Source organism: Hemitrygon akajei, chromosome 19 (assembly GCF_048418815.1).
Source record: "Hemitrygon akajei chromosome 19, sHemAka1.3, whole genome shotgun sequence".
In the NCBI taxonomy this organism is placed as follows: Eukaryota; Metazoa; Chordata; class Chondrichthyes; order Myliobatiformes; family Dasyatidae; genus Hemitrygon; species Hemitrygon akajei.
Genome location: NC_133142.1, coordinates 7,996,548 through 8,023,149, shown reverse-complemented (window position 1 = coordinate 8,023,149; position 26,602 = coordinate 7,996,548). Strand labels below are relative to the sequence as shown.

Sequence of the window (26,602 nt, the reverse complement as noted above, 5' to 3'; positions counted from 1 at the left end):
CAGGCGACATTTCGTCCTGCAGCTGGGTATCATTGAACTCTGAAGCAATTCAATGCAATTCCTTTCTCCAGATCAAGGATAGCTTTATACTGTCACCTGCCTGGAAACTGAACACATTTGCACCAATTTTTTATTGTGTAAAATGGGCGTGAATGTTTTGTGCAAGGTTTAACCCGATTGCAACTATTTCTAGTTGGGACTTTGGGCAGGTACTGTTGGGAACGATGCACCTAAAGCCGGTGTCATTTCCCCAGCACTATTTGTGCTGTCGATGGTGTCATCAACATGAGCACCACTCATTTCTTCGTTACTAATGAAGCTGATGTGAAACTATGCATTGTTTTGATATAAGTTCAGAGCAATGAAACATCAACTACTTCTTCACTTAGTATCCTTGTCCACTGAAAGGCCACAGACTCCCGACTCCTGTGGAGGGGCAACTTGCAGAGTAAGCCTGGTTCATATCAAGGGAACGTCACGTTTATACACGCAAAGAAAACTGACAGTATATGCCAATGCAGTCTAGCCACCAATCAGCAGTACCTTCGTTGTGCTGCTGATTGGTTACAAGAGTGGCAACAGTAAAACCTGCTCCAATTGGCTGAAGTTGTCCCTTGTACACTAACGCTGAACAGATTCTCCTCTCAAGCCAACAGGGTGACTATTGATGGGTTTGATAATCAATTTGTGTTTATATATGAACTATGTATTAGACTGCTAATTCTATGTAGACTCTTCTGCAGATAATTACAGTCATACAGTTTGTTTTATTGTTTTGATGACATAAAGTTGTTGTTTACAATATGTGGCTTAGCAGAGTCCACTTATTTCCACTTCTTTCAATCCAACAAGACCCATCTAGATTTGTGTTCTGTGTTCTCAATGCTTGTCTGATAGATGTGTGTCTTTTGTTACATGTTCCCCATGTGTAAAACCTCGTCCTGTCCTGTTAACTCCCCAGCGTAATTCAGGCCTGTCGTTCAGTAATGGTGCCATGTTGACGGGTTAAGGAGCCAATATCACCTATGATTGTTAAATAATGAAAGATAATCTTGGTATGATTTCAAATTGTTTGGTGATTAAGTTCTACTGTGTTGTCTAAGTTTTGAGAATTCATGAGTCAAGTGGATTAATTCAGCAGTGAAAGATTTGCTTTAACAGATGTGAAGCTATTTAATCATGGTCTGGTGATAAAGCCACAGATTGTATGCTCTGGATTTCTCTCTATCCTCATTTTCAATGTTCTTGTGCCCTTTCTCTGCTGTTCCAAAGTTTCCTTAAGCTGCCTCTCCTGGACTCTCATGTTCACAGCATCATCGAGCACCATAGCACAGGAACAGGCCCTTTGGCCCATCTAGTCCATACCAAACTATTATTCTGCATACTCCCATCGACCTGAACCTGGACCATAGACCTCTCTTCCGTGTGCCTATCCAAATTTCTCTTAAGTGTTGAAATCCAACCTACATCCTCCATTTCCACCGGCAGCTCGTTCCACACTCTCACCACCCTCTGAGTGAAGAAGTTCCCCTTCATGGTGTCCTTAAACATTTCACCTTTCACCATTAAGCCATGACCTCTAGTTCTTGTCTCACCCAACCTCAGTGGAAAAAGCCTGTTTGTAATTACTCTATCTATATCCCTCTTACCCCCCATCTGTACTTATCTAAACACAAGAGATTCTGGAAACCCAGAATAACACATTAAATACTGGAGGAACTCAGCAGATCATGCAGCATCTACGGAAGGGAATAAGAATGGACACTTTAGGTGAGATCATTCATTCGGGACTGGAAAGGAAGGAAGAAGAAGCCCCTCCACCTTCCCTCCCCTTCACTACTGACTCCCCTCTTACCACTTCTCTTCTCCTCACTTACCTTTCACATTCCCCTGGTGCCCCTCCTCCTCCCCTTTCTCCAATGGTTCGCTCGCATCTCCAATCAGATTCCTTCTTCTTCAGCCTTTATTGTTTTCCACCTATAACCTCCCAGCTTCTTATTTCATCCCCTCCCCCTCCCCCCATCCGCACATCTATCACCTTCCAGCTTGCACTCCTTCCCTTATCCCAGCTTCTTGTTCTGGCTTCTTCACCCTTCCTTTCTAACCCTGATGAATGGTCTCAGCTCTAAACCTGGACTGTTTATTCCTCCTCATAGATGCTACTTGACCTGCTGAGTTCCTCCAGCATTTTGCATCTATACAGTACTCATCTATACCCCTCTCATCCCTTGCTCTTTGGTTTCGATACCTCACTGTCACAGTCTAGGCCTTTCAATATTCGATAGATTTCAATGAGATTTCCCACCCACCCCCCAACACCATTCTTCTAAACTGCAGCAAGTAGAGGCCCGGAGCCATCAAGCACTCTCATATGTTAACCCTTTCCCACAACCAAAATTTATACATGAATAAGAAGAAAATGTTGCCTTCTTGGCATTTGTGAGGTAAAATTAGGAAATACATTCAAACACAATGACTGTCAAACTTCCCACTTTTAAGTAAACCACTTACTGTCTGTCATTGTTGTCTTTTAACCACTTCTTGGTGTCCCAGCGAGTAATCTCTCGGGTGATAAGGTTTTCATGTTGTTTGTTATGCTGTCATGTGTCATCTATTTTCTTAAATTCAGGGTCGACCAGGGTACAGAGGGCAATCTGGCCTTCCCGTAAGTAACTAAATTTGCCTTGGAGCATCAAGTGTATGGAACTGGTGCGAGATTGGATTCTAGGACACTGCCCGGACATCGACTCTCTCTGGCACTGATAGGCTGTCATGTTTGTTCTGTCACGCACTAACTAATAACTCATTGTAAAGCTGGAACTATGAGATTGCAAAGCAGCTTCTGCTAGAGCGGCAGAGCCAATGTCACCGAATATGAAAGGCTTGCTCACTTAACCAGCTCCTGCCGCTGTATCGGGATGGTTCATTTTGTATGGTGTGGACTGGGGACTGGGACAGCGGCCGGCTCGTGAGGATCTCAGGCAGCAGACAACCATAGCCTGTTCAAAGGTGAGGTGGGGGAGGAGGTACAACAGAGGTGTTCAAAATTGCCAGGGTCTTTATCGAAGCAAGCAAGCAGTACAAGTCTGACAGTAGGTGGTGCCTCGCCTGTGATAATAATTAGCAAAAAAAGAGCTGTAGGGACAGAAGAGAGAAGACTATGTACTGAGGCATATCAGAATGAATCATGAGGGGGTGGCACGATAGCATAGTGGTTAGTGCAACACTTTGCAGCACCAGCGACCCAGGTTCAATTCCTGCTGCCGTCTGTAAGGAATTTGTATGCTCTTTCCATGACCACGTGCGTTTTCTCCGGATGCTCCAGTTTCCTCCCACGTTCCAAAAACATAGAGGTTCAGGTTAGTAAGTTGTAGGCATGCTATATTGACACCAAAAACACAGCAACACTTTCAGGCTGCCCCCTCCCATACATCCTCAGACTTAGTGTTTTGAGTTTCATCAGGATAGTTTTGGGAACAGAGAGGGGAGCTCAGAGTCAGGTTAGTAGGTTAATTGGCCACATAGGTGTAATTGCGTGGCTAGTTTGTTTGTTGAGACAGATGGGCCTGTTACCCTGCTGTATCTCAAATAAACTATATCAGTCAAAGGGATGTACCGGAGACAGAGATTCTGCAGATACTAGAAATCTGGAGTAACACGCAGAAAAGTTTGGAGGAGCTAAGCAAGTTTGACAGCATCTGTGGAGGGAAACGAATAGTCATTGTTTTGGGCCAAAACACTGCAACAGGACCATTGCAGTCCTGATGAAGATGACATTGACACTTCCTTTCCCCAAACAGATACAGCCTGGTGGCACACAGTCATCGATTCAGGAACAGCTGCTTCCCCTCTGCCATCTGATTTCTGAATGAACATTGAACCTGTAAACACTACCTCACTACTTTTTGTTAATTTCTATTATTGCACTACTTATTTAATTTAACTATTTTATACATATGTTAAAAAGTTAACTTAAATAAGTTTATTACCATACTCACCGTAATTCACACTTTTTCTATCAGTCTGTATTGCATTGTATTGCTGCTGCAAAGACATATTAAACCTGATTCTGATTCACCCTGCTGAGTTCCTCCAGCAGATTGTCCATTGCAAGGGATTGTACTGGTTGGGAAGATCAAGAATGAGAGATTAGTTCTGATTGTCACGTGTACGTCTAAGCATACGGTGAAAGGCATCACTTGTGAACAGGCATGAAGTGTGACATTGCGAGGTGGTTCCAGTCCTGACTGTCTGCGTCTGTTTCTGTCTTGTCAGAGGCCACACAATCTTGATTTTGTTGCTCATTTTGTCTGGCTTACATACAGCCTTGTAATTCACGCATATAGATTGGAGTAAATGAGCCTGCTTTGCTTGAACAACATTCTCTCTTAACTTTTTGGCATGACTCAAATGTTTACAGGGACTGCCAGGCTTTCCTGGAATACTTGGCCGGCCGGTAGGTGTGCTTGCATTGCTTTTCGCGACTGCGTCGACTTTTTGGCATGCGATAATACCGCTTATTCATGCAGCTGGCTTCTCCATAACGAGCGCTTGGGCAGATCTCGGAGTCAGACCTGCCTTTTGAAGGGGTGTGAGCAGTGGGGACGTGGGATGGACCAGCTCCCCTTGTCCAGTGGGAAGCTTGGTTACTGGTGTACTCCTGGGTTTGAACACGGGTCTGTCCTGGGTGAGCTGAATGCACCTGACATTGGAGTCAGGCTTAGGAATCCAAGGTCTGAGGCCAGGGAGAAATAAAAGAGTATTTCCATTTCTGACAAAAAATCTACTGAATTTGATTTGTTTTATTGCTACGTGCACTGAAAAGCAGTGAAAAGCTTCTCTTGCAGACTGTTCATACAGATCAAATCATTACACAGTGCATTGAGGTAAAACAAGGTAAAGCAAATGAGGTAGTTAGCAGTTAATGTAACGCTATTACAGCACCAAAGGCCCGGGTTCAAATCCGTCACTCTCCCTGTGACCGCGTGAGTTTCCTCTGGGTGCAGGTTTCCTTCCACATTTCAAAGACGTTCCGGTTAGGAGGTTAATTGGCCACATGGGTCTCATTGTCTGATGTGAGCTTGTTGGGCAGATGAAACAAGGTGAGATATACCTTTGTTCACCTTTCCCATCCCCTCAACCTGCCCCTCCCTGCCTGGTTCCATCTGCCCATCAGTCACTCCTCCTCATCTGGTTCTACCTGTCACCTCACAGCCTCTGCCTCACCCTTCCCTCATACTGATAATATCAGCAATCTTTCCTCTCCCCTTTCAGATGCGGGGCGTTGCCCTGAAATGGCAGTATATACTAGCTTCCAAGAATGCTGTTTTACCCACTGGCCTCCTACGGCATTCTGCTTTCTGGTTCCAGCTGCTCTAGATTGTTAAGTCATAGAGCAAGTACTTATTTGGGCCGTCAGCTCCACAGTGGAGCATAGGTCATCGATGAGCTCCTGTCTCCATCATCCTCTGAAGTCTATGGGATGGTTGGAGTTCATCAACAATTCTGCAAATCATTGCATCCACTGTACAGGGGACTGGCCTATACAACTTTGCCAGAGCCCTGTTGGCAGACCTTACCAATTCCCATCTCTCACGATGGGACGTAGAATTAGACTTTGTCATGAAGTCATAGAGAAATCAGTCCCTTTGGTCCACCTAGTCCATGTCAAAAACTTATAAGATGCCTATTCCCATCGACCTGCACTGGGACCATAGCCCTCCATACTCTGACCATCCATGTACCTATCCAAATGTCTCTTAAATGGTGAAATCGAGCTTGCATGCACCACTTGTGCTGGCAGCTCATTCCCCACTCTCACCACCCTCTGAGTGAAGACATTTCCCCTCATGTTCCCCTTAAACCTTTCACCTTTTATCCTTAACCCTTTGAGAGGCAAATAGAGCAATACAGCAGGGGTACAGGCCCTACGGCCCAACAAGTCCTTACTGACCATGGTGCACACCCACCTAGTCCCAATTCCCTCTAGTCCCCACCCCTCCATGGGCATACCCAAGTGCTTCTTAAATGATACTTTTGTACAAGTCATGTGATTGGATGGTTTCTATCATTACCACCAGTTCCCCTTGATAATCTGGATTATCCTTGCTAGAGAAAAATAGATAGAGTTCTGAAGATTATCCAGAAGTTCCCACATTTTACAGAAGAGAGCATGAGTCAGGGTCATAAAGCACTATGGCCTCTATAAAGCCCCTCTAAATTCCCCTCAAGCTTCCCTGCTCCAAAAAGTGCCAACCTAACTAATCCAGTTTAACCCTAGAGTCTAGATCCCCCATTCATGGAACCAGTCCAAAATGAAATATATGAATGAGAGTAGAGGCTGCATCCACTGGACCTCATGATACGATCTAAGGGCGTCTATTGAAATGAGAGTTCCTGTTCATTTTAGTGCATGCTGATTTCATTGATGAAGCAACTATTTGTTGGGCAGATTAACTAATTTGCATTTGTCAATCAGGGTAACCAAGGAGATTCTGGACCGCCAGGCTCCCAGGTAGGTACAGATCCTGAACAATCAGTTTCAAGCTTGTGATCCAATATAAACAGGTTACCAGTGCTATAAAGAATAACTGAGCTTGGGATATTTGGTACAATGATCTATCATGCCTTTTCTGTTCAATTGTCTCTGGGAGCTGACAGGAATCCATTTGTAGTCCTCCTGGGAGCCCCCTTGTAATCCTCCTGGGAGCCCCCTTGTAGTCCTCCTGGGAGCCCCCTTGTAATCCTCCTGGGAGCCCCCTTGTTGTCCTCCTTGGAGCCCCCTTGTAGTCCTCCTGGGAGCCCCCTTGTAATCCTCCTGGGAGCCCGCTTGTAGTCCTCCTGGGAGCCCCCTTGTAGTCCTCCTGGGAGCCCCCTTGTAGTTCTCCTGGGAGCCCCCTTGTAGTCCTCCTGGGAGCCCCCTTGTAATCCTCCTGGGAGCCCGCTTGTAGTCCTCCTGGGAGCCCCCTTGTTGTCCTCCTGGGAGCCCCCTTGTAGTCCTCCTGGGAGCCTGCTTGTTGTCCTCCTGGGAGCCCCCTTGTAATCCTCCTGGGATCCCGCTTGTTGTCCTCCTGGGAGCCCCCTTGTAATCCTCCTGGGATCCCGCTTGTTGTCCTCCTGGGAGCCCGCTTGTAGTCCTCCTGGGAGCCTGGTTGTAGTCCTCCTGGGAGCCCGCTTGTAGTCCTGCTGGGAGCCCCCTTGTTGTCCTCCTGGGATCCCGCTTGTTGTCCTCCTGGGAGCCCGCTTGTAGTCCTCCTGGGAGCCCGCTTGTAGTCCTGCTGGGAGCCCCCTTGTTGTCCTCCTGGGATCCCGCTTGTTGTCCTCCTGGGAGCCTGCTTGTTCTCCTCCTTTGAGTCCACTTGGTCTTTGAAATTGACAGCCTTCATCCATACTAGTTATTTCCGGTCACTCCAGAGGTTGGACAATACAGTCAGAAAAGGACTGGGGCAGGAATTCTCTGCTCTGCATGCACAAAACTGGAAGGCAAAGGATGACCATCAAATCCACTTCACATCCCATGATGCTCATACCATCATAACCAAAACCTTGTTCACTCTTTCTGCAATCCGGTGTTAATATCTTCTTATAATTTCCTGAGAGTGACAAAAGAATAGGGATAAAGAAACAAGAACCAGTAGAGGGAGAAAGATCATCTCTCACCCTCTTAGGCCATTGATCTAGAGTAGGAGGTCACCTTGAGCAGACATGATCTGTGAGATCATTTGCTTCCTCCATGTTACCACCTCTGCCTAATCAGTTTAACTGCTTGGCCAACAGTTACAGGGACTTCCCTTTTGTAATGTGTCACGTTGTATGATGTGGGCGATTGTGGTCTTTCCATGACTAGGACTGTTCTTGACAAATTTCTCCACAGAAGTAGTTTGCAGTCCCTTCTCCCCGGCAGTGCCTTTACAAGATGGGTGACCCCCTCCCCACCAATACCCTTCATAGATTGTCTGACTGATGTCAGTGATCACATAACCAGGACGTGATATGCACCAGCTGCTCATACACCCATCTACCACCTGTTCCCATGGCTTCACATGGTGGGGGGGGGGGGTTGTGGGCTAAGCAGGTGCTACACTTGCCCAAGGGTGATCTTCGGGCTAGCAAAGGGAAGGAGCACCTTACACCTCCTTTGGTAGAGACCTATTTTCACGCTGGCATCCATGTTGCCACCTCTGCCTAATCAGAAGCCAGTTTAACTCCTTAGAAAGAGTATCAACCTTGTCTTAATCTTCCAGCTTAAGCTCCGTTTTATAATCCTCTCCAGTCAACTTAAACGGGAATAGTGTCTTAATAGACCTTCCATAATCTTATAGGCCTTCTTCAGCCTACCCAGTCCCGTAATGAACAGGGCACTGTTCTTGACCTTGTCAGAGTAGCTTAAGTTCTTTAACCTAGCAATTGTTCTGGTAGCATAATGAACTTTATATGAGGCCACCAGATCACCCACCACATTGGGGGACTGACACTAGGTGTAGCACTCTTGTCAATGTCTTACCTGTGGAGACACAAGAGATTGTGGATGATCAAACCCAGAGCAACACACAGAAAGCTGGAGGATGTCAATGAGTCAGGCAGCTTCTGTGGAAGGAAATGGATAGCTATTGCTTATTTTCTTCCAGAGATTCTGCCTGACCCATTGAGTTCCTCCACCTGTTTGTGAAGCATCTTAACAGTGAGATGATGAGATTATGTGATGATGGTGTCTGTAGATCCATACTCATAACACACCTCAATAGCCTGTAATCTTTTGTCACTGAAAAGGGGAGAGCAATGTTATTTATGTCAGAGGAATAACATTACATATCTGTCTGGGTAGCCTCCAACCTGATGGTATGAGCGTAAATTTCTCTAACTTCTGGCAATTTCATCCCCATGCCCCTTCTCTCTTTTTTTCCATTCCTCATTCTGGCTTCCCTCTTACCTCTTCCCTTCTGCTCACTTAGCCATCAGCTCCCTCTGGTGCCCCTCCACCTTCCCTTTCTCCCATAGTCCACTGCCATCTCCTATCAGATTCCTTCTTCAGTCCTTTACTGCTTCCACCTATCCCCACCCTCCCCAGCTTCTTACTTAATCTATCAACATTATTGCATCAGCTACATGGACTCACTCAAGCTGGACGGATGCCCTCACCTTTCACCATTGCCAAGACCCTAGAGGTCATTCATTTCTCCGCTTTTCATGAATTGGTCAAAAAGGGGAAGCACGGTACCTTTCCTCAAAGTCCAAAGCTTTCAAATCCCAGAAATAGAATCAGTACGGAAAAGGGAATCTGGAGATGGGGTTTCACATGACATGGAGGCATTGACTATAAATTGGGTATTGTCTACTTCTGTTCATCTTTCTCCTTTCCCCTTTCCCCAAGGGCCCACCAGGACCACAAGGACCACCGGGTACGCCAGGAATGAAGGTCAGTGTTCCTGTCCAGTTATGTTGTACTTTCTCTGAAGTTGCATTCAACCTGCAAAGGGGGAGGCTGGAGAAAGTTATTAATGCAGAGTCTGTTAGAGTGCAAAATGATTTACCTGTAGGATGTCAACAATTACTTATTTATTATGTGTATGATTTGTCCTCCTTTGCACATTGGAGTTTGTAAGTCTTTCTTATGTATCATTCTTTTTATAACTTCTGTTGTATTTCTATATTTTCCTACAAATGCTTGCAAGAAAATGAATCTGAAGATAGTATGTGGTGATGTGTATGTACTTTGATAAGAGATTTACTTTGAGCTTGAGTAAGAATTCACGTGGAGGCTTGGATTTACCTCAAAATGAAAGTTAAAGTAAATTTATTATCAAAGCACATCTACAGTACATTACCATATGCTACCTTGAGATTCATATCCTTGCAGGCATATACAGAAAAAATAATGAAGTAACGAATTTATGAAAAAATTTTGCTTAAGCAAAGACTGACAAACAACCAACACACACAAAATGCTGGAGGACTCAGCAGGCCAGGCAACATCTATGGAAAAATGTAGAGTTGACGTTTCAGGCCGAAACCATAACCAATGTGCAAAAGAGGACATGTACAGCACTGTGCAGAAGTCCTAGACACAGACATATAGCTAGGGTGCCTAAGACTTTTGCCAGTACTGTATAAACGTGAAGGTGATTGCGGAACAGAAATAAACGTGCTTAGCTTTGTATTAGCTTAGTAGCATTAATCATTATTTGATAACTGGAAAGACATAAAATACAGTACTGTGAAAAAGTCTTGGGCACCCTAGCTATGTTAATGTACCTACCACTTTTGCACAGTACTGTATCTTCAGAGTAAACTTTCTCTATATTGCAATCTGATGTCAACAGTTGAGTTGCTCCCCGAATGTTCCCCGAACCCTGAACTAAAATTTTCATTATTCTGATATTTCTTACTATACATTTTCTTATTCTTATTCTATTTTACTTCTTCTCTACTTTTCCCCCATTACCTCTATCCCATATACACTGTATATTCATAGAGCAAGGCAAGTCTTTTGCAGTGTAAAGCTTCAGCACCCATGTTCAATGTGAACTCTGTGCAGTATAGCTTTTACCTTCTATGTACAATGGCAAGCATTCGCCTTGGAGTTTTATGCTGGGCTAGTATCCAGGCATGAGCTTACTAGAGTTCACCTTGGCCTATAGTTTGTTGCTTTGGCCAGTTGAGTCTGTTGCAGACTTTCACTGCCTGGCACTAGCCCCTGGCAGGGGCCCCCTTTATTTCACTTCTGTTATAACTACAAAATATAAAACATATTGAAGGAAAAACACGGTGCTGCAAAAAATGTGCATGCTTCTTAGTTTTCATTTTGTGAGGCACGCATTTATGATGTGGTGGCATAATGACACACACGTATAACGTGGTAGCATAATGATGTAGACGTATATGACGTGGTGGCTTAATGACACACACATGTGATGTAGTAGCGTAATAAGGTATACCATTCATGTCTTCTTCTCTTCTTCGGCTGTCCATCGATTTTGATGTTGACTGTGCTGGGAGTTTAGTCTCTGCAGGCACGTTTATGGGCCACAAGACCACCATTGGATCAGCACCATCTTCCACATCAGTTGCATTTGTGATTTGACTGGTCTAGCACCGAATGTACTTTCACATATAACCAATAATGAATTATGTAAACAACAAAGAATGCTTAATCAAACAATATGTTTGCAATATTACTCAAATATTGCAGAAATATTAAATACACAACAATTACTACATGCTAATCTTCCCCCTCCATCGCTCTCTGATGTTCTACAGTACCAAGAATTCACTAGTTCAATCCAGAGGCCGCAGCTTCCTTAAAGAGAAGAACAAGCAACTTGGGCACAGAGGGTAGCTCAGGGATCTAGTGGTATTAGTCAGGAAACATCTACCTGAAAGTTGGTTCTTGGTAGCCTCGTCCTGTGGTGTATCTACAGATTGAAGTATATGGAAGAATGCTGAAGTGCTGGTGTACTTCTTGCATTTTTCTGGTGGTGTGGGGTTTGTACATTCTCCCTGAATCCGTGAGGTTTTCCCCCCATCTTATGGTTTCCTCCCTTGTCACAAAGATGGGTTGGTAAGTTAACTGACCACTGAGGAGTTGTGTAGGTGAGTGGCAGAAACCAGAGGAGAGCTGAAGAGAGTGTTGAGAGTATAAAAGTGATAGGATGAGTGTAAATGGGTGTTTGATGGTTAGCATGGGCTAGATTTTACAGATTGTTGGGTATAGAGTGGTGGTCATCACTGAATCGTGGCTGAAGGATGGTTGTAGTTGGGAGCTGAATGTCCAAAGTTACACATTATATTGGAGAGATGGGAAGGTAGGCAGAGGTGGTGGCATGGCTCTGCTGGTAAAGAATGCCATCAAATCATTAGAAAGATGTGACATTTAAATCAGAAGATGTTGAATCTTCGTAGCTTGAGATAAGAAACTGCAACGGTAAAAGGACCCTATTGGCAGTTATATACAGGCCTCCAAACAGTAGCTGGGATGTGGGCTACATTTTATAAAGGGAAATAGAAAAGGTGTGTCAAAAGGGCAATGTTATGATAGTCATGGGAGATGTTAACATGCAGGTTGGTAATGGATCTCAAGAGAGTGAGTTTGTTGAATGTCTACAAGATGGCTTTTTAGAGCAGCTTGTCATTGGGCCTACGAGAGACTCAGTTATACTGGATTGGGTGATATGTACTAAATTGGGGGTGATTAGAGAGCTTAAGGTAAAGGAACCCTTAGGAGACAGTGATCACAATATGATTGAGTTCAACTTGAAATTTGAAAAGGAGGAAGTAAATTCTGATGTAGCAGTATTTCAGTGGAGTAAAGGAAATTACAGTGGTATGAGAGAGGAGTTGGCCAAAGTAAATTGGAAGGAGATGTTGGCAGGGATGACAGTAGAGCAGAGATGACTGAGTTTCTTGGAAAAATTAGGAACGTGCAGGATAGATGTATTCCAAAAACAAAGAAATACTTAAATGGCAAAATAATGCAACTATGGCTGACAAGGGAAGTCAAAGCTAGTGTAAAAGCAAAAGAGTGGGTGTCCTACAAAGCAAAGATTAATGGGAAGATAGAGGATTTGGAAGCTTTTTAAAACTTGTAAAACAATCATTAGGATGGAAAAGATTAAATATGAAAGCAAGTTGGCAAACAATATCAAGGTGGATAGAAAAAAGCTTTTTCAAGTATATAAAAAAAATAAAAGACAGGTAAGAGTGGATATAGGACCTCTAGGAAATGAGGTCAGAAAGATAATAATGGGGGACAAGGAGATGGCAGATGAATTAAATGAGTATTTTGCATCAGTCCTAACTGCCAGTGTGCCAGGTGTTGAAGAGTACGAGCAAAGAGAAGTGAGTGCAATTATTATTACAAGGGAAAATGTGTTCAAAAAGCTGAAAGACGTATGTCACCCAGATCAGATGAACTGCACCCTAGCATTCTGAAAGAGGTATTGGTAGAGACTGTGGAGGCATTAGTAATGATCTTTCAAGAATCTTTGGACTTTGCTGTGGTTCCACTCCATTCTTTAAGAAAGGAGGGATGCAGCAGAAAGGAAGTTATAGAGCAGTTAGCTTGACCTCAGTGGTTGAGAAAATGTTTGTGTCAATTGTTAAGAATGAGTTTGTGGAGTACTTGGTGACGCAGGACAAGACAGGACAAAGTCATCATGGTTTCCTTAAGGAAAAATCTTGACTGACGAACCTTTTGGAATTCTTTGAGGAGATTACAAGTAGGATAGATAAAGGAGATGCAGTAGATGTTGTGTATTTGGATTTTCAGAAGGCCTTTCATTAGGTGCCACACGTGAGGCTGCCTACCAAGTTAAGAGCCCATGGTATTACAGGAAAATTACTGGCATGGTTAGAGCATTGGCTGATTGGTAGGAGGCAACGTGTGGGAATAAAAGGATCCTTTTCTGGTTGGCAGCCAATGACTAGTGGTGTTTCACAGGGGTCGGTTTTGGGACAGCTTCTGTTTATGTTGTATATAAATGATTTGGATGATGGAATCGATGGCTTTGTTGCCAATTTTGCAGATGATATGAACATTGGTGGAGGGGCTGGTTGTGTTGAAGAAACAGATAGGATGCAGAAGGTCTTAGACAGATTAGGAGAATGGGCAAGTAAGTGACAAATGAAATAAATGCATGGTCATGCACTTTGGCAGTAGATATAAATGTGCGGACTATTTTCTACATGGGGAGAAAATCAGAAAATCTGAGGTGCAAAGGAACTAGGGAGTCCTTGTGCAGAACACCCTAAAGGTTAACTTGCAGGTTGAGTCAGTGGTGAGGAAGACAAATGCAATGTTAGCATTCATTTCAAGAGGTGTAGAATATAAGAACAGGGATTGATGCAAACGTTTTGTAAGACACTGGTGAGGTCTTGAGTATTGTAAACAGTTTTGGGCTCCTTTTCTAAAAAAGGACATACTGGCATCAGAGAAGGTTCAGAGGAGGTTCACAAGGATGATTCCGGGAATGAAAGGGCTATCATATAAGGAATATTTGATGGCCCTGGGTCTGTACCCGTTGGAATTTAGAAGGATGGGTGGGGGGGGGGGTATCTCATTGAAACCTTGCGACTGTTGAAAGGCCTAGACAAAGTAGATGCGGAAAGGATGTTTCCCATGATGGGGGAGTCTAGGACAAGAGGGCACAGCCTCAGGATAGGGGGTCGTTCATTTAAAACAGAGATGTGGAGAAATTTCTTTAGCCAGAGAGTGGTAAATTTGTGGAATTTGTTACCACAGCCAGCTGTGGAGGCCTGGTCATTGGCCGGATTTAAGGCGGATATTGATAGGTTTTTGATTGGATACGGCATCAATGGTTATGGGGAGTAGGGCTGAGGAAGGGAAAAAAAGGGATCAGCCATGATTGTATGGTGGAACAAACCCGATGAGGTGAATGGCCTAATTCTGCTCCTATTTCTTATGGTCTTATAGATGAATCAAAGGGTCTGTTTATGACTGTGTTGTGCTGGTAAAGGTTAAGGGTGAGAAGTCAAGGTGCGGCCTGCATTAAGATAATAGGACATGGGAACAGAATTAGGCCATTATGCCATTCGAGTCTGCTGTGCCATTTGATCATGGCTAATTTGTTCCTGCTCTCAACCCTATTCTGCTGCCTTCTCTCCATCACCTAGGACACCCTTACTATCAACCTCTGCTTTCAATATACCCAGTGTCTGCTCCAATGCCTTGCAGTCTTGTACCAAATGCTGCCGACAGCCCTACACCGGGGAACGCTGCAAAGCTGGAAAATAAGGAATTAGGCGTTTACTCTTGGCTGCTTTTTCTGTATTGATTATGTGACCAGTGCTTGATGAATTCATTCCATGCCTGGGTTTTACATTACCTCTTTAATAGTTGTTTCTGTTTCCTTCTGCGACAGGGTAACCAAGGTGACCAAGGTTTGAGCATTCAGGTAAGTTAGAATAGAAGAAACCAAAAATGATGCTTCTTGCCCTTCCTTTCAAGTGCTAATGAAGGCCCTTGGCCTGAAATGTTGACTGTTAATTCCTCTCCATAGATGCTGCCTGACCTACTGAGTTCCTGCCATACCTTGTGTGTGTTAATCTGGATTTCTGCATCAGCAGATGATTTAGTTATCCTTCCGTTTTAGATCCTCAAAGCACTACTCAACATTCCATTGTTTTTTTTTTGTTTCTAAAAAATAGGATGTGGGATTTATAGGCTGAGTCAAAGGTTAATTGCTCACCCGTTCCCCCACCCTCCCCATGCCCTTGAGGAGGTGTTGAGCTGCCATCTTGTGTTCCTGCCATCTTGAGGTGTGGGCACTCCCCCAATGATGTCAGTGTAGCGGTTAGTCCGATGCTATTAGAGCTTGGGGCGTCAGAGTTCAGAGTTCAATTCCAGCATTCTCAGTAGGTGAGTTTGTTCATTCCTTCCCATATGCATGTGGGTTTCCTCTGGGTGCTCCAGTTCCCTCCCACAGTCCAAAGACATACTGGTTGGTAAATTTATTGGTTGTTGTAAATTATCCCATGATTAGGCTAGGGTTAAATTGGTGGGTTGCTGGGCAGTGCAGATTGAACGTCTAGAAAGGCCTTTTCTGTGCTGAAATACCAAAATAAAATAAGATCCCCCCTCAGGTTCCCCTTACATGTTCGGCCAGCATTGTGGGCAGAAGGGCCTGTATTGCGCTGTAGGTTTTCTATGTTTCTGTGTTTAAATATTGGGATTGTTTAATCCCATCCGATTTACTGTGAGGGTTATTGCTGACACCAGAACAAAACCTATAATATTGTCTTACTTGCTCTTTGAGTTAAACCAAGCAGCTGAGAAGAGTTGGATATGTCCATTGCAAATGATATGTCCTGATTTGGTTAGTTGACCTATGCTTGATGAAGTCATTTCTTTCTGCCTAGGGGCCACCTGGTCCTCCTGGTAACATGGGACTTCCTGGAAATCCCGGTGCTCCTGGAGCTGTGGTATGTATTATATATCTCAGGGATACTCACAATTTCTCAGCCCTGTTGCTGAGGTTTACTTGTTGTTGAACTTTGCCTGTACGATTCAGATTTCAGTATTGTCATTTAGAAACCACAAATGCAATGCAGTTAAAAAATGAGACAACGTTCCTCCAGAATGATATCACAAAAGCATATGACAAAACAGACTACACCAGAAAATCCACATAATGTTTGGCAATCCCCAATCCAGAGTCCGGAGAGGCTGCTGCGTATTAATATCGTACTACCGTCTTAGTGCATTCCCTGGAAAGGAGCTCCAAAACCACCAGACAAAACAAGACCAAAAACTAAAGCTACAAGACCTGCACAAAACCACATAGTTACAACATATAGTTACAACAGTGCAAACAATAGCATAATTGATAAAAACAGTAAAAATAGTCCAAAGATGTTAAAGGACTATAAGTTCAAAAGAAATCACCACACAGTTTCCACAAGTCCCCAGGGTCCCGACAGACTCGCCATCCCACTGGCGGCAGAAGGGAATACCCCCACTATGGACTTCCACGGCGCCGCCCAACTCAGCCTCGCAGACGCAGCACACAATGAAAGCTCCGTTGAACCCAGCCTCGCAGACGCAGTACACACCAAAAGCGACCTGACCGCAGCGGACTCCAAGTCCGTCGAACCTCCAAGCCGATGACCATCCCCTCCGGCACAGCTTCTCCGAGCACCATCCTCTGCCGAGCGTATTAAGACGGCCCCGCCAACGGCCATCGGCAACGCGACCCCGAGGACTGGGGGCCTGCTCTTCCCAGCAGAGTCCCGGACCTCACAGCAGCAGCAGCAACGAAGAGGGTCTTCCTGGAGATATCCCGATGTTCCTCCGTGCTCCCACGTCCGTTTTCAATCGATTATGATTGCACATGGCATCCCGCTTCACAAATAACAGATAATCAGCTCTGGAGTGGCCGCTGCAAGCTGCGTCGCGAAGCACACACTCCAAGGCGGCATGGTACTGTAATGTAAAGACAAACATAATGTTGTTATAGTGCCAGCTGTAAGATCAGGGTATTCTGCCTTCCAAAGTGAATCACTTCATTGGGAAGAAGAATTAATATTGCAATTGACCTGAGAACTCCCTGTTGTTCATGGACTTATTCTCCTTCTGACGCCGGGCAGCTTCATTGATCAGTGCTTCTTTGCAGGGTCCTCAAGGAGCACCAGGCCTGCCAGGACAAGTGGTAAGTTTGAAACCTTCTTTACAGAGTGACCTTACTTATAACTAATGCCTCATTGGATATGAGTTTGGTGTGACAGAGGACATCCCCAGCCTGTCTAATTTGGAATCAATATTGTCTTGCAGGATACAAACTCAAATTCTTTAGTTAAGTTGAATATACAGTACTGTGCAAAAATCTAAGGCTCATATGTATATAGCTAGGGTGCCTAGGACTTTTGCACAGGACTGTACATTGGTTAAAATAGGAAGGAGGTCAGGAAACAGAAATAAGAGGACATAGCTTTGTATGAGCTCAGTAGTATTAAGTGTTAGTTGGTAACTGGAAATACATAATATACAGTACTGTGCAAAGGTCTTAGGCACCCTAGATACATAAATGTGCTTAAGACTTTGTACAGCACTCAGACTTTATTGAGTGTTACAGAGATGCACAACGTTTGTGAACAAGAAAATAAATGTACACCAAGCCTCTACTCTAGCAGTTCCTGCTTTCCAGTTTTCATTGGCAAGCATCTTCTGAGCTTCCTGTGTTCAGTTGACCATAATCCATCTTCCTCTTTGGATGTGCCAGTGACATCCAGGAGCCCCTCTCTTTTAACCCCCCTTGGGATGTTACCTTGACTAGATAAGGTCACACGCTGTAGGTTGGGCACGATTAGCTTATGGTTATCTTCTGCCTACCTGTAGTCTCCTGATGGTTCAGCATGAGGACTCCTTCCAGTAGTTGATGTCCCTAGCTTGGGAAGGATTCAAAGGTTCACTATACTTACAATACCACTTGCTCCTGCAACTTGTAGTTTCCCAACCAACTTCTCTGTCCTTTTATCCTCAAAAACCTGGTTCAAATGTTTCCATTCAGTGCTACCAAGTTGTCGTTGTTGAATAACATGTATGTTACCAACATCCCAAGGTAGCACTATTAGGTATCAGTAAAGTTTGTCCATTGTGTCTTGTGGTTACAGTTTGTATCTAGGCATAGCAAGTAATAAACACAAAGTTTCACAGAATTATAGAACACTACAGTACAGAAACAGGCCCTTCAGCCCACCTGGTCTATGCCAAGCCATTATCCTGCCTGGACCCATCAACCTGCAGCTGACCATAACCTTCCATACCACTCTCATCTATGTATCTATCCAAATTTCTCTTAATTGTTAAAATCGAACCCCCACCCACCATTTCTGCTGGCAGCTTGTTCCACATTCTCACCACTTTACTGAGTAAAAAAGTTCCCCTTGAGTATTTCACCTTTTACCCTTAACCTATGACTTCTAGTTCTAGTCTCACCCAACCTCAGTGGAAAATGCCTGCTTGCTTTTGCCCTATCTATACCCCTCATAATGTATTGTTCATTCATTATGTGCCGTGTTGTATGACTTGGATGATCATGGTCTTTCCGTGACCATGATTGTTCTTGGCAAATTTTTCTACAGAATTGGTTTGCCATTGCCTTCTTCTGGGGAGTGTCTTTACAAGATGGGTGACTCCAACCATTATCAATACTCTTCAGAAATTGTCTGCCTGGCATCAGAGGTCGCAAAACCACACTTGTGATATGCACCACTTGCTCCCATGGATCCATGTGACCTTGATCCTCAGCAAGTGCTACACCTTGCCCAAGGGTGACCTGCAGGCTAGCAGAGAGAAAGAGCACCTTACACCTCCTTTGATAGAAACATATCTCCACCCTGCCACCCAGAATTTTGTATACCTCTATCAAATCAACCCTCATTCTCTTACACTCCAGTGAATGAAGTCCTAAACTTTTCAACCATTCTCTATAACTCAGGTCCTCAAGTCCCAGCAACATCCTTTTAAACTTTCTCTGCACTCTTTCAATCTTATTGATATCTTTCCTGTCAATATCAACACTAGATCAATATTAAAAAAAATATTTTAATCTAACAAGCCTTGCGTGCTGACCACTTTAACTGAAGTTACTTGTGAATGTTGTAAAAATGTATCTTTTTATTTAATCGGCATTCAGGGAGAACCTGGGAAGCCTGGAGTTTCGGGAAGAGACGGCGTTCCAGGAAAAGATGGAGAACAAGGACTTCCTGGGACTAGGGTAATTTAATTTTAACTGCACCTTGCTAACCTTGCACATGAGTGGATCCCCAGTTGGGAACCCCTGCTGCGCATGAAAATCCCAGGAGATCAGCAGATTGGCAAAACTTGCGGGCTGCCCCCAGCACATCCTCGGGTTGTGTTGGTTGTTAGTGCAAAGGTACATGCGGTAAATAAATGAACCTGAATTGGAATCATGATCTATGGTCTTAACTTAAGGAAAAGAACCAGGCAAACTTAACTTGCTGAACTCCTGTAATATTCCATGGTCTGTGTTCTATAAGATCATTAATCCATTCTAAATTTTTTTAGGGTAGTCAAGGATTCCCAGGTATCATTGGACCCAAGGGGGATCAAGGACCACCTGGGCTCCGTGGAGAGGTGAGTTAATTTTGAATTCTAATTGTCAGGCAAAGAGTTGGGCTGCTTTCACTGTTGAACGAGGAGGCCCCAAAAAATAGCCCCTTTAGCTTCTTTTGAGGTAAAACAAACCCTGCAAACCCCAGCACTGAATCCAGAATTCACTGGAAGCTTGGAGAGAAAATTCCTCAACGTTGAACATACACTGAACCTCCCCTCCCTCCACGTTTCCCTTGGCCATTCATTCCCTCCTCCCCACTAATCTCTCTCCCTGCACCTGTCCCTGGAAGTAGCCCAAGTGCTACACCTTTCCATAGACCTCCTCACCCACCTCCATTATGTGCCTCAAACAGTCCTTCCAGGTGAGACAACACTTCACTTCCAAACCTGCTGGGATTTTGTGTCCAGTGCTCCTGATGCAACCTCCTCTACATTTGCGAGACCCATCATAAATCGGGGAACTGCTTTGTTGAACTCCTCTGTACCATCTGCCACAAGCAGAACTTTCAGGTGACCAAATATTTTAATTCTGATTCCCATTCCTGTTCCAACATGTCGATCCATGGCCATCTCTTGTGACAAGATGAGGCCGGCCTCATCTTAGAGGAGCAACACCTTATATTACTTCTGTGTTCCCTCCTTTCCAATGACATGAATATCAGTTTCTCCTTCCAGTGAACAAATCTTCCCCCCCCCCCCCCCCACGCCTTGCCACTCTGACATTTTATTTCTTCTCACCAGCCTTTTACTTCTCCCAGGACCCTTTCTCCTACTGTCCACTCTCGTCTCCTATCAGATTCTTTCTTCTCCAGCCCTTGACATTTCCCATCAACCTAGCCTCACCTATTACCTTCCAGCTAGCCTCTTTCCCCTCCTCCACCATTTTATTCTGGCTTCTCCCCCTTCTTTCTCAATCCTGAAGAGGGCCCTTGGTCCAAAACGTTGACTGTTTGCTCTTTTTCATAAATGCTGCCTGGCCTACTGAGTTCCTCCAGCATTTTGTGTGTGTTGCTTTGGCTTTCCAGCACCTCATGTTTGCAAAGAGCAGACAGTCCCCCTTCTCTGCTGCCCCTTGCTTTCCACACCCAACCCTTCAATGTCTGATACCACGGATACCCACCCCTTCACTTTCTCCCCACTAATTGCTGGCTACATCACTGGCTTTCAGCACCCACTCACTGGCTTAAAGTGCTCAGATTTGGGCATCTTCTCCTTGGCCTGGTGTTATTGAACATCTTCACTTGTGTTGGAACATATTGACAACCCTTAATTGGATCCCAGCAGCTGTCTGTAACCCTGAATTTCTGTGATTGCAGTATAGGAATTTCATCAGCCACCATCAATGGTCTCCAGTAGGATTGGGATGAATTAGTAGGAGTGATCAAAGTCAGAACATTGTATCGTGGGAAAGTTTGGCTCTGTAATTGAAAGGATTTGTTTATATACAAATGCATCTTGTCATCTTCTGAATGTCCAGAGGATTGGAGCAACCATAAAAGGAGGATAAATTGGCGATTGGAAGATCAATATTTGATCTTCCATCTGCACTACACAGTAGTGTAGGGGCCAGCACAACACTATTACAGTGCTAGCAACCCGGGTTCAAATCTGTAGCCATCTCTGAATTTGTCCGTACTCCTCATGATCACTTGTGTTTCCTCTGGGTGCTCGAGTTTCCTCCCATATTCCAAAGACAAGGTGTACGAGTTTATAAGTTAATTGGTCACACAGGTCTCGTCGGGCCAGAAGGACATGCTACCATGCTGTATGCCTAAATGAAAATTAAGGAATAACCACTGGATTATAACTGACATGTGAATTTGCCTGCATGGATTTATTGAGAACTTTCATTCTGTTGTAGTCAATTTCTGGAAGTCCTGGAGAACCTGGACCAAAAGGAGAAAAGGTAACTAGAATTGAATTGAATTGACCTTATTTCTTACATCCTTCACATACATGAGGGGTAAAAATCTTTATGTTACGTCTCCATCTAAATGTTCAATGTGCAATCATAGTAATTTATAATAAATAGAACAGTCAATGTAACATAGAAATACACTCAAATCAGCGTGAGTTAATCAGTCAGATGGCCTGGTGGAAGAAGCTGTCCCGGAGCCTGTTGGTCCTGGCTTTCATGCTGCAGCACAGTTTTTCAGATGGTAGCAGCTGGAACAGATTGTGGTTGGGGTGATTCAGGTCCCCAATGATCCTTCAGGCCCTTTTTCACACCTGTCTTTGTAAATGTCCTGAATAGTGGGAGGTTCACAACTACAGATGCGCTGGGCTGTCCGCACCACTCTCTGCAGAGTCCTGCGATTGAGGTAAGTACAGTTCCCATACCAGGCAGTAATGCATCCAGTCAGGATTCTCTCAATTGTGGTCCTGTAGAAAATTCTTAGGATTTGGGGTCTCATACCGAACTTCCTCAACCGTCTGAGGTTAAAGAAACGCTGTTGCACCTTTTTCACCACATAGCTGGTGTGTTCAGACCACGTGAGGACCTCAGGGATGTGCATGCTGAGGAACTAGACATTTTAATGCACAGAGAAGATAATATTTTACAAATAACTTCTAACAAAAGAACAGGACATTGAACAACTGGCCTCTTCAAATGTAAGCCAAGACAATGCCAGAGAGTGGCGACTCTGTGTACAGCTCCCATTGCACTGCAAGACAACACTTTTCACGACATTTCTCAGTGATCATAGACATGTTGCTGTTTATGCTCCAAATGAACTTACCAACCCTCCTCATTGTTTCACAGTTCTGTTCTCAGCCAATGTTGTACCTCACTGTTTGGTTGTTCTGTCTCTCCTTGGCTTTCAACCCCAGTATAAGATGATATATTTTCAATTTAGGGGTTACTTATAGAGGAGACTACTTATAGAGGTGTATAAAATCATGAGGGGCTTCTTCCAGAGTTGGAGAAATGAGAACTAAAGGGTGATATGGTGGCATAATGGTTCGCGAAACACTACATTACAGGTGACCTGGGTTCAATTCCCGCTTCTGCCTGTAAGGAGTTTCTATGTTCTCCCCACGACCGCATGGGATTTCTTCCACAGTCAAAAGATGTACCAGTTAGTAGGTTAATTGGTTGTTGTAAATTTTCCTGTGGTTGGGGGGTGGCTGAGCAGCGTGGCCTGAACATCTGGAAGCGCCAATTCTGTGCTGTATGTCAATAAATAAATAAAGATGTTTAAGGTGAGAGGAGAGAGCTTTAATTGGAACCTGGGAACTTTTTTCAACCTGACGGAGTCCCAATTAAGGAATGACCTGCAAAAGGAAGTGTTGACATAATTGTTATTGGGCAGTTGGACAGGTAGATGGATGGGGAAGAATTAGAGCACAGGTTCCCAGTCCAGGGTCCACGGACTCCTTGTCTAACGGTATTAGTCCATAGCATAAAGAAGGTTGGGAGCCCCTGGATTAGAGAGATATGGACCAAATGCAGGCAAAGTGGACTAGCTTAGATGGACACTGTGTTCAGCGTTTACCAGTTGGACCGAAGGGCCTGTTTCTGTGCTGTAAGACTATGCTTTTATTTTTTTCTTGTACATAGTTCGAGGCTACATTCCTCAACTTGCATTGTTTAATTTAGGGAACATCTGGAGAGATAATACCTGGAGCCTCAGGACAGAGAGGTCTGAAGGGTGAAGCGGTAAGTTGGTTCATTTTGTTATGAGTACCATACCGTTCATACTGTAACCAAGAACCACCTGGATTTCAAAGCTACAATCACAAAATTCTGGTGGAACCTAGCAGGTCAAGCAGTGTCTATGGAAATTAAAATGTCAATATTTAGGGCCAAGACTCTGAATAAGACTGCATAACAGTTAGCATAATGCTATTACAGCACTCATCTACCTGGGTTCAATCCCACCACTGTCTGTAAAGAGTTTGTATGCTGTGTCCATGTGGGTTTCCTCTGCGTGCTCCAGTTTCCTTCCACATTTCAAAGATGTGCGGTTAATTGTTCACATGGGTGTAATTGGGCAGCACAGGCTCGTTGTGCCAGGAGGGCCTGTTACTGTGCCTTATCTCAAAATAGAAAATATAATAGAAGTGTACAGAGTTTTGGAGGAAGAACATGTGCAAGTATGCATAGAGCCTGATCTCATTGTAGGAAGATCACGCTTGCCCAAAAGTTCACTGGAACAATGCCAGGTGGATGAGGGTGGTCCCAGGTTTTGAGATTGAGTAGAATTAGCCTGCACCCTCAAATGTTAAGAAAATTGCCTTCTGAGTTTCCGAGTCAAAGTTTTTAGAGGGCTTGAGAGTCCAGGAATAAAACATGAGTAGAAGGTCAGCCTTGAAAGAAGTTGATTAGAACAAATCTCTTTACTTAGTTGCAAAGCTCGGGGACTCACTGCCCAAGTCCTTGACATACGTCTGGGACTCCCTGCCCAAGTCCTTGACATACGTCTGGAACTCCCTGCCCAAGTCCTTGACATACGTCTGGGACTCACTGCCCAATTTCTTGAGTATATTCCATGTCAAAGTTGAAAGGTTTCCAGTTTCTTAAACAAACCAGCAGCATATGGAGTTTGGATGGAAGATGCCCATGGATCAGCCATGTTACTACTGAATGCATGAGGAAGATTAAAGGACTCAATGTCTTCCTCTTGCTCCTGTTTCATATATTTATTATATACAGTATATCATGGGAGGATGTTGTTAAGATTAATTAGTTCCATGGACATTAATAGGTGCTGTAAAATAGAATGACTAGATTTTATGCTAAGACCATTTTCAATTATAGCAAGGTGTCCCAAGATAAACTTAGGTCAATTAAGGACAGTATCACGTACTTTAGTGGAGACAGACTTGCTGCCACATGCAAATTGCTGGAGGAACTCAGTAGATCAGGCAGCGTCTATGGAGAGAAATAAACAGTCAACGTTTCTGGCTGAGACCCTTCATCAGGACTGGAAAAGAAGAGGGAAGAAGCCAGAATAAGAAGGTGGGGAGGGGAGGGAAAGGAGTTGCTGAAAGGTGAAAGCTGAGACCAGGTAAGCAGGAAGATGGGTGTGTGGGGAAGTAGGATGAAGTAAGAAGCTGGGAGATGATAGGTGGAAGAGATAAAGGGCTGAAGAAAAAGAAATCTGACAGGAGAGGAGAGTGGACAATGGGAGAAATGGAAGGAGGAGGGGAACCAAAGGGGGGTGATGGGCAGTTGAGGAGAAGTGGTGAGAGAGTAAGCAGAATGGGGAATGGAAAAAGAGAGAAAGGAGAAGGGGAAGAAATGACCAGAAGTTATACAAGTTAATACCATCAGTTTGGAGATGACCCGGATGGAATATGAGGTGTTGATCCTCCAACCTGAGTGTTGCCTCACCGTGGCAGTAGAGGAAGCCACAGACTCGCATGTCTGAATGGGAAGTCAAATTGAAATGGGTGGCCACCAGGAAATCTAGTCCTGTTCTAGTTTCTTAGACATGAAGATACTCTTATTGTTTGAGGTGCAAATGCAAAAGGCCTTTGACGTTAACGCAAGAGAGGTTAATGAACATTTTAATTTATTTTCTCTCCAGGGTATGAAAGGTGACCAAGGTCCAGTGGGCCCAAGGGGACAGAAGGTACAGAATCAAAGATCTGAGTGTGTGATGTAAAAAGCCACAGTGAATAACTTTGGAATCCTTTTCATCTAAATAGATTGAAAATCGGGAAGAGCTTGTCATCAAGTACAAAGTAAAGGAATCTTCTAGCGGCAAAACTAATCCAAAATCAAAAGCAAAAACTTTTGCCGCTTGCCTGCGACTGTACAAACTGTTATACTTGTGTGATGCGCCCACAGCTCCAACAATTGCCCTGAAGTCAAATCCTTTATTCAATCCTTTATTAGCAATGAGTAAAGATACAGTTAACCATTATTGAGTGTTGTGTCAGTGGTCAGCAAAAGATACTTCCATCTGTCCCGGGCTAAAAACTGCCCTGAAATAAGCAGGAAAATGTAACTTATTCCTCTTGCTTTTACCATACCTCACGAGACTAGCTGCCATAATACACACACAACACAGAATATAAAGCAGATAGAGAACAGATACGTGGCTCCTATGAATCTTTCACTTGCGATGGTAGTTCAGTGGACAGTATCTTTCTGCAGCCAGTTATATGACCAGCCAATATATTTTCTCCTTTGTTGAAACCAGTGGGACAGAAAGCAGTTAGATATCACCACCAGCGGTTGAATTATCCTTTGAGAGGGCATTGGTCCCACTAGAACCCTACATGTCTTCTTCTTACTAACATCACAATCAAGGGGTGGTACAGAAGCTTGAAGGCACACATTCAACCTTTTTGGAACAGCTTCTGACCTCCACCGTCAGATTTCTGAGTGGACAATGAACCCGTGAACGCTATTTTTGCTCTCTTTGGCACTTAATTTATACAAATAAGCAATGCAAAAGGTGCGTGTGTGTGCGTGTGTGTGTGTGGTTCCTTAAGGTTGTTAAAGCCGGGGAGGCAGTGGGGATAAGCTCCCACTACCCCTATTAAATGCTCCCTATAGCATGCATCGCCAACAACCCCTGACAACCAAGTCCAGCTCCTGGCCTTCATGTTGTGGCTTAGCTACTTAGCCCGTTGGATCCATTTCTACTGACAGAAGAACAGGCAAAGACAGGTTACTGGCGCCTTAAATCCAGTTGCATCAGGCAGATGAGGCTCCTCAGCTGTGGTTGGCAGCTCACCTAGGAGAAGGAACCTCCGCTGCCTTGCGGTTATACCCACTCATGGGGAAGGCTTATATATACACATATTGCAATGTACTGCTACCGCAAAACCACAAATTTCACAGTGGCTTAAGGGATGGGCAGGTGAGGTGACAGCTGGCAAATGACCTGCCATTAAACACCATGGTCAGCATGGGCTGGTTGGGCCAAAGAGCCTATATCTGTGCTGTATTGTTCGATAACTATGCCTGTAAATGCTACTTGTTTCTGGCCAGATTTGGCCTTGCATCAAGAGGCGCTAGACCAGATGGGTTCTGGGAGGGGTGCACTAGTTCACAGC

At 44.2% G+C, this 26,602-nt stretch overlaps 1 protein-coding gene across 1 annotated transcript in view; it reads left to right on the top strand.

The window, feature by feature from the left end:
• col7a1 (collagen, type VII, alpha 1) overlaps positions 1-26,602 on the top strand; it is a 325,194-nt gene that overhangs the window by 246,677 nt on the left and 51,915 nt on the right. The window contains exons 87-97 of the mRNA XM_073072948.1: positions 4,421-4,456; positions 6,479-6,514; positions 9,371-9,415; positions 14,877-14,909; positions 15,874-15,936; positions 17,127-17,162; positions 19,149-19,229; positions 19,541-19,609; positions 21,450-21,494; positions 23,190-23,249; positions 25,123-25,167. Of these exons, the coding sequence (XP_072929049.1) occupies positions 4,421-4,456; positions 6,479-6,514; positions 9,371-9,415; positions 14,877-14,909; positions 15,874-15,936; positions 17,127-17,162; positions 19,149-19,229; positions 19,541-19,609; positions 21,450-21,494; positions 23,190-23,249; positions 25,123-25,167 (549 nt within the window). The remainder of the gene's footprint in view (positions 1-4,420; positions 4,457-6,478; positions 6,515-9,370; positions 9,416-14,876; positions 14,910-15,873; positions 15,937-17,126; positions 17,163-19,148; positions 19,230-19,540; positions 19,610-21,449; positions 21,495-23,189; positions 23,250-25,122; positions 25,168-26,602) is intronic.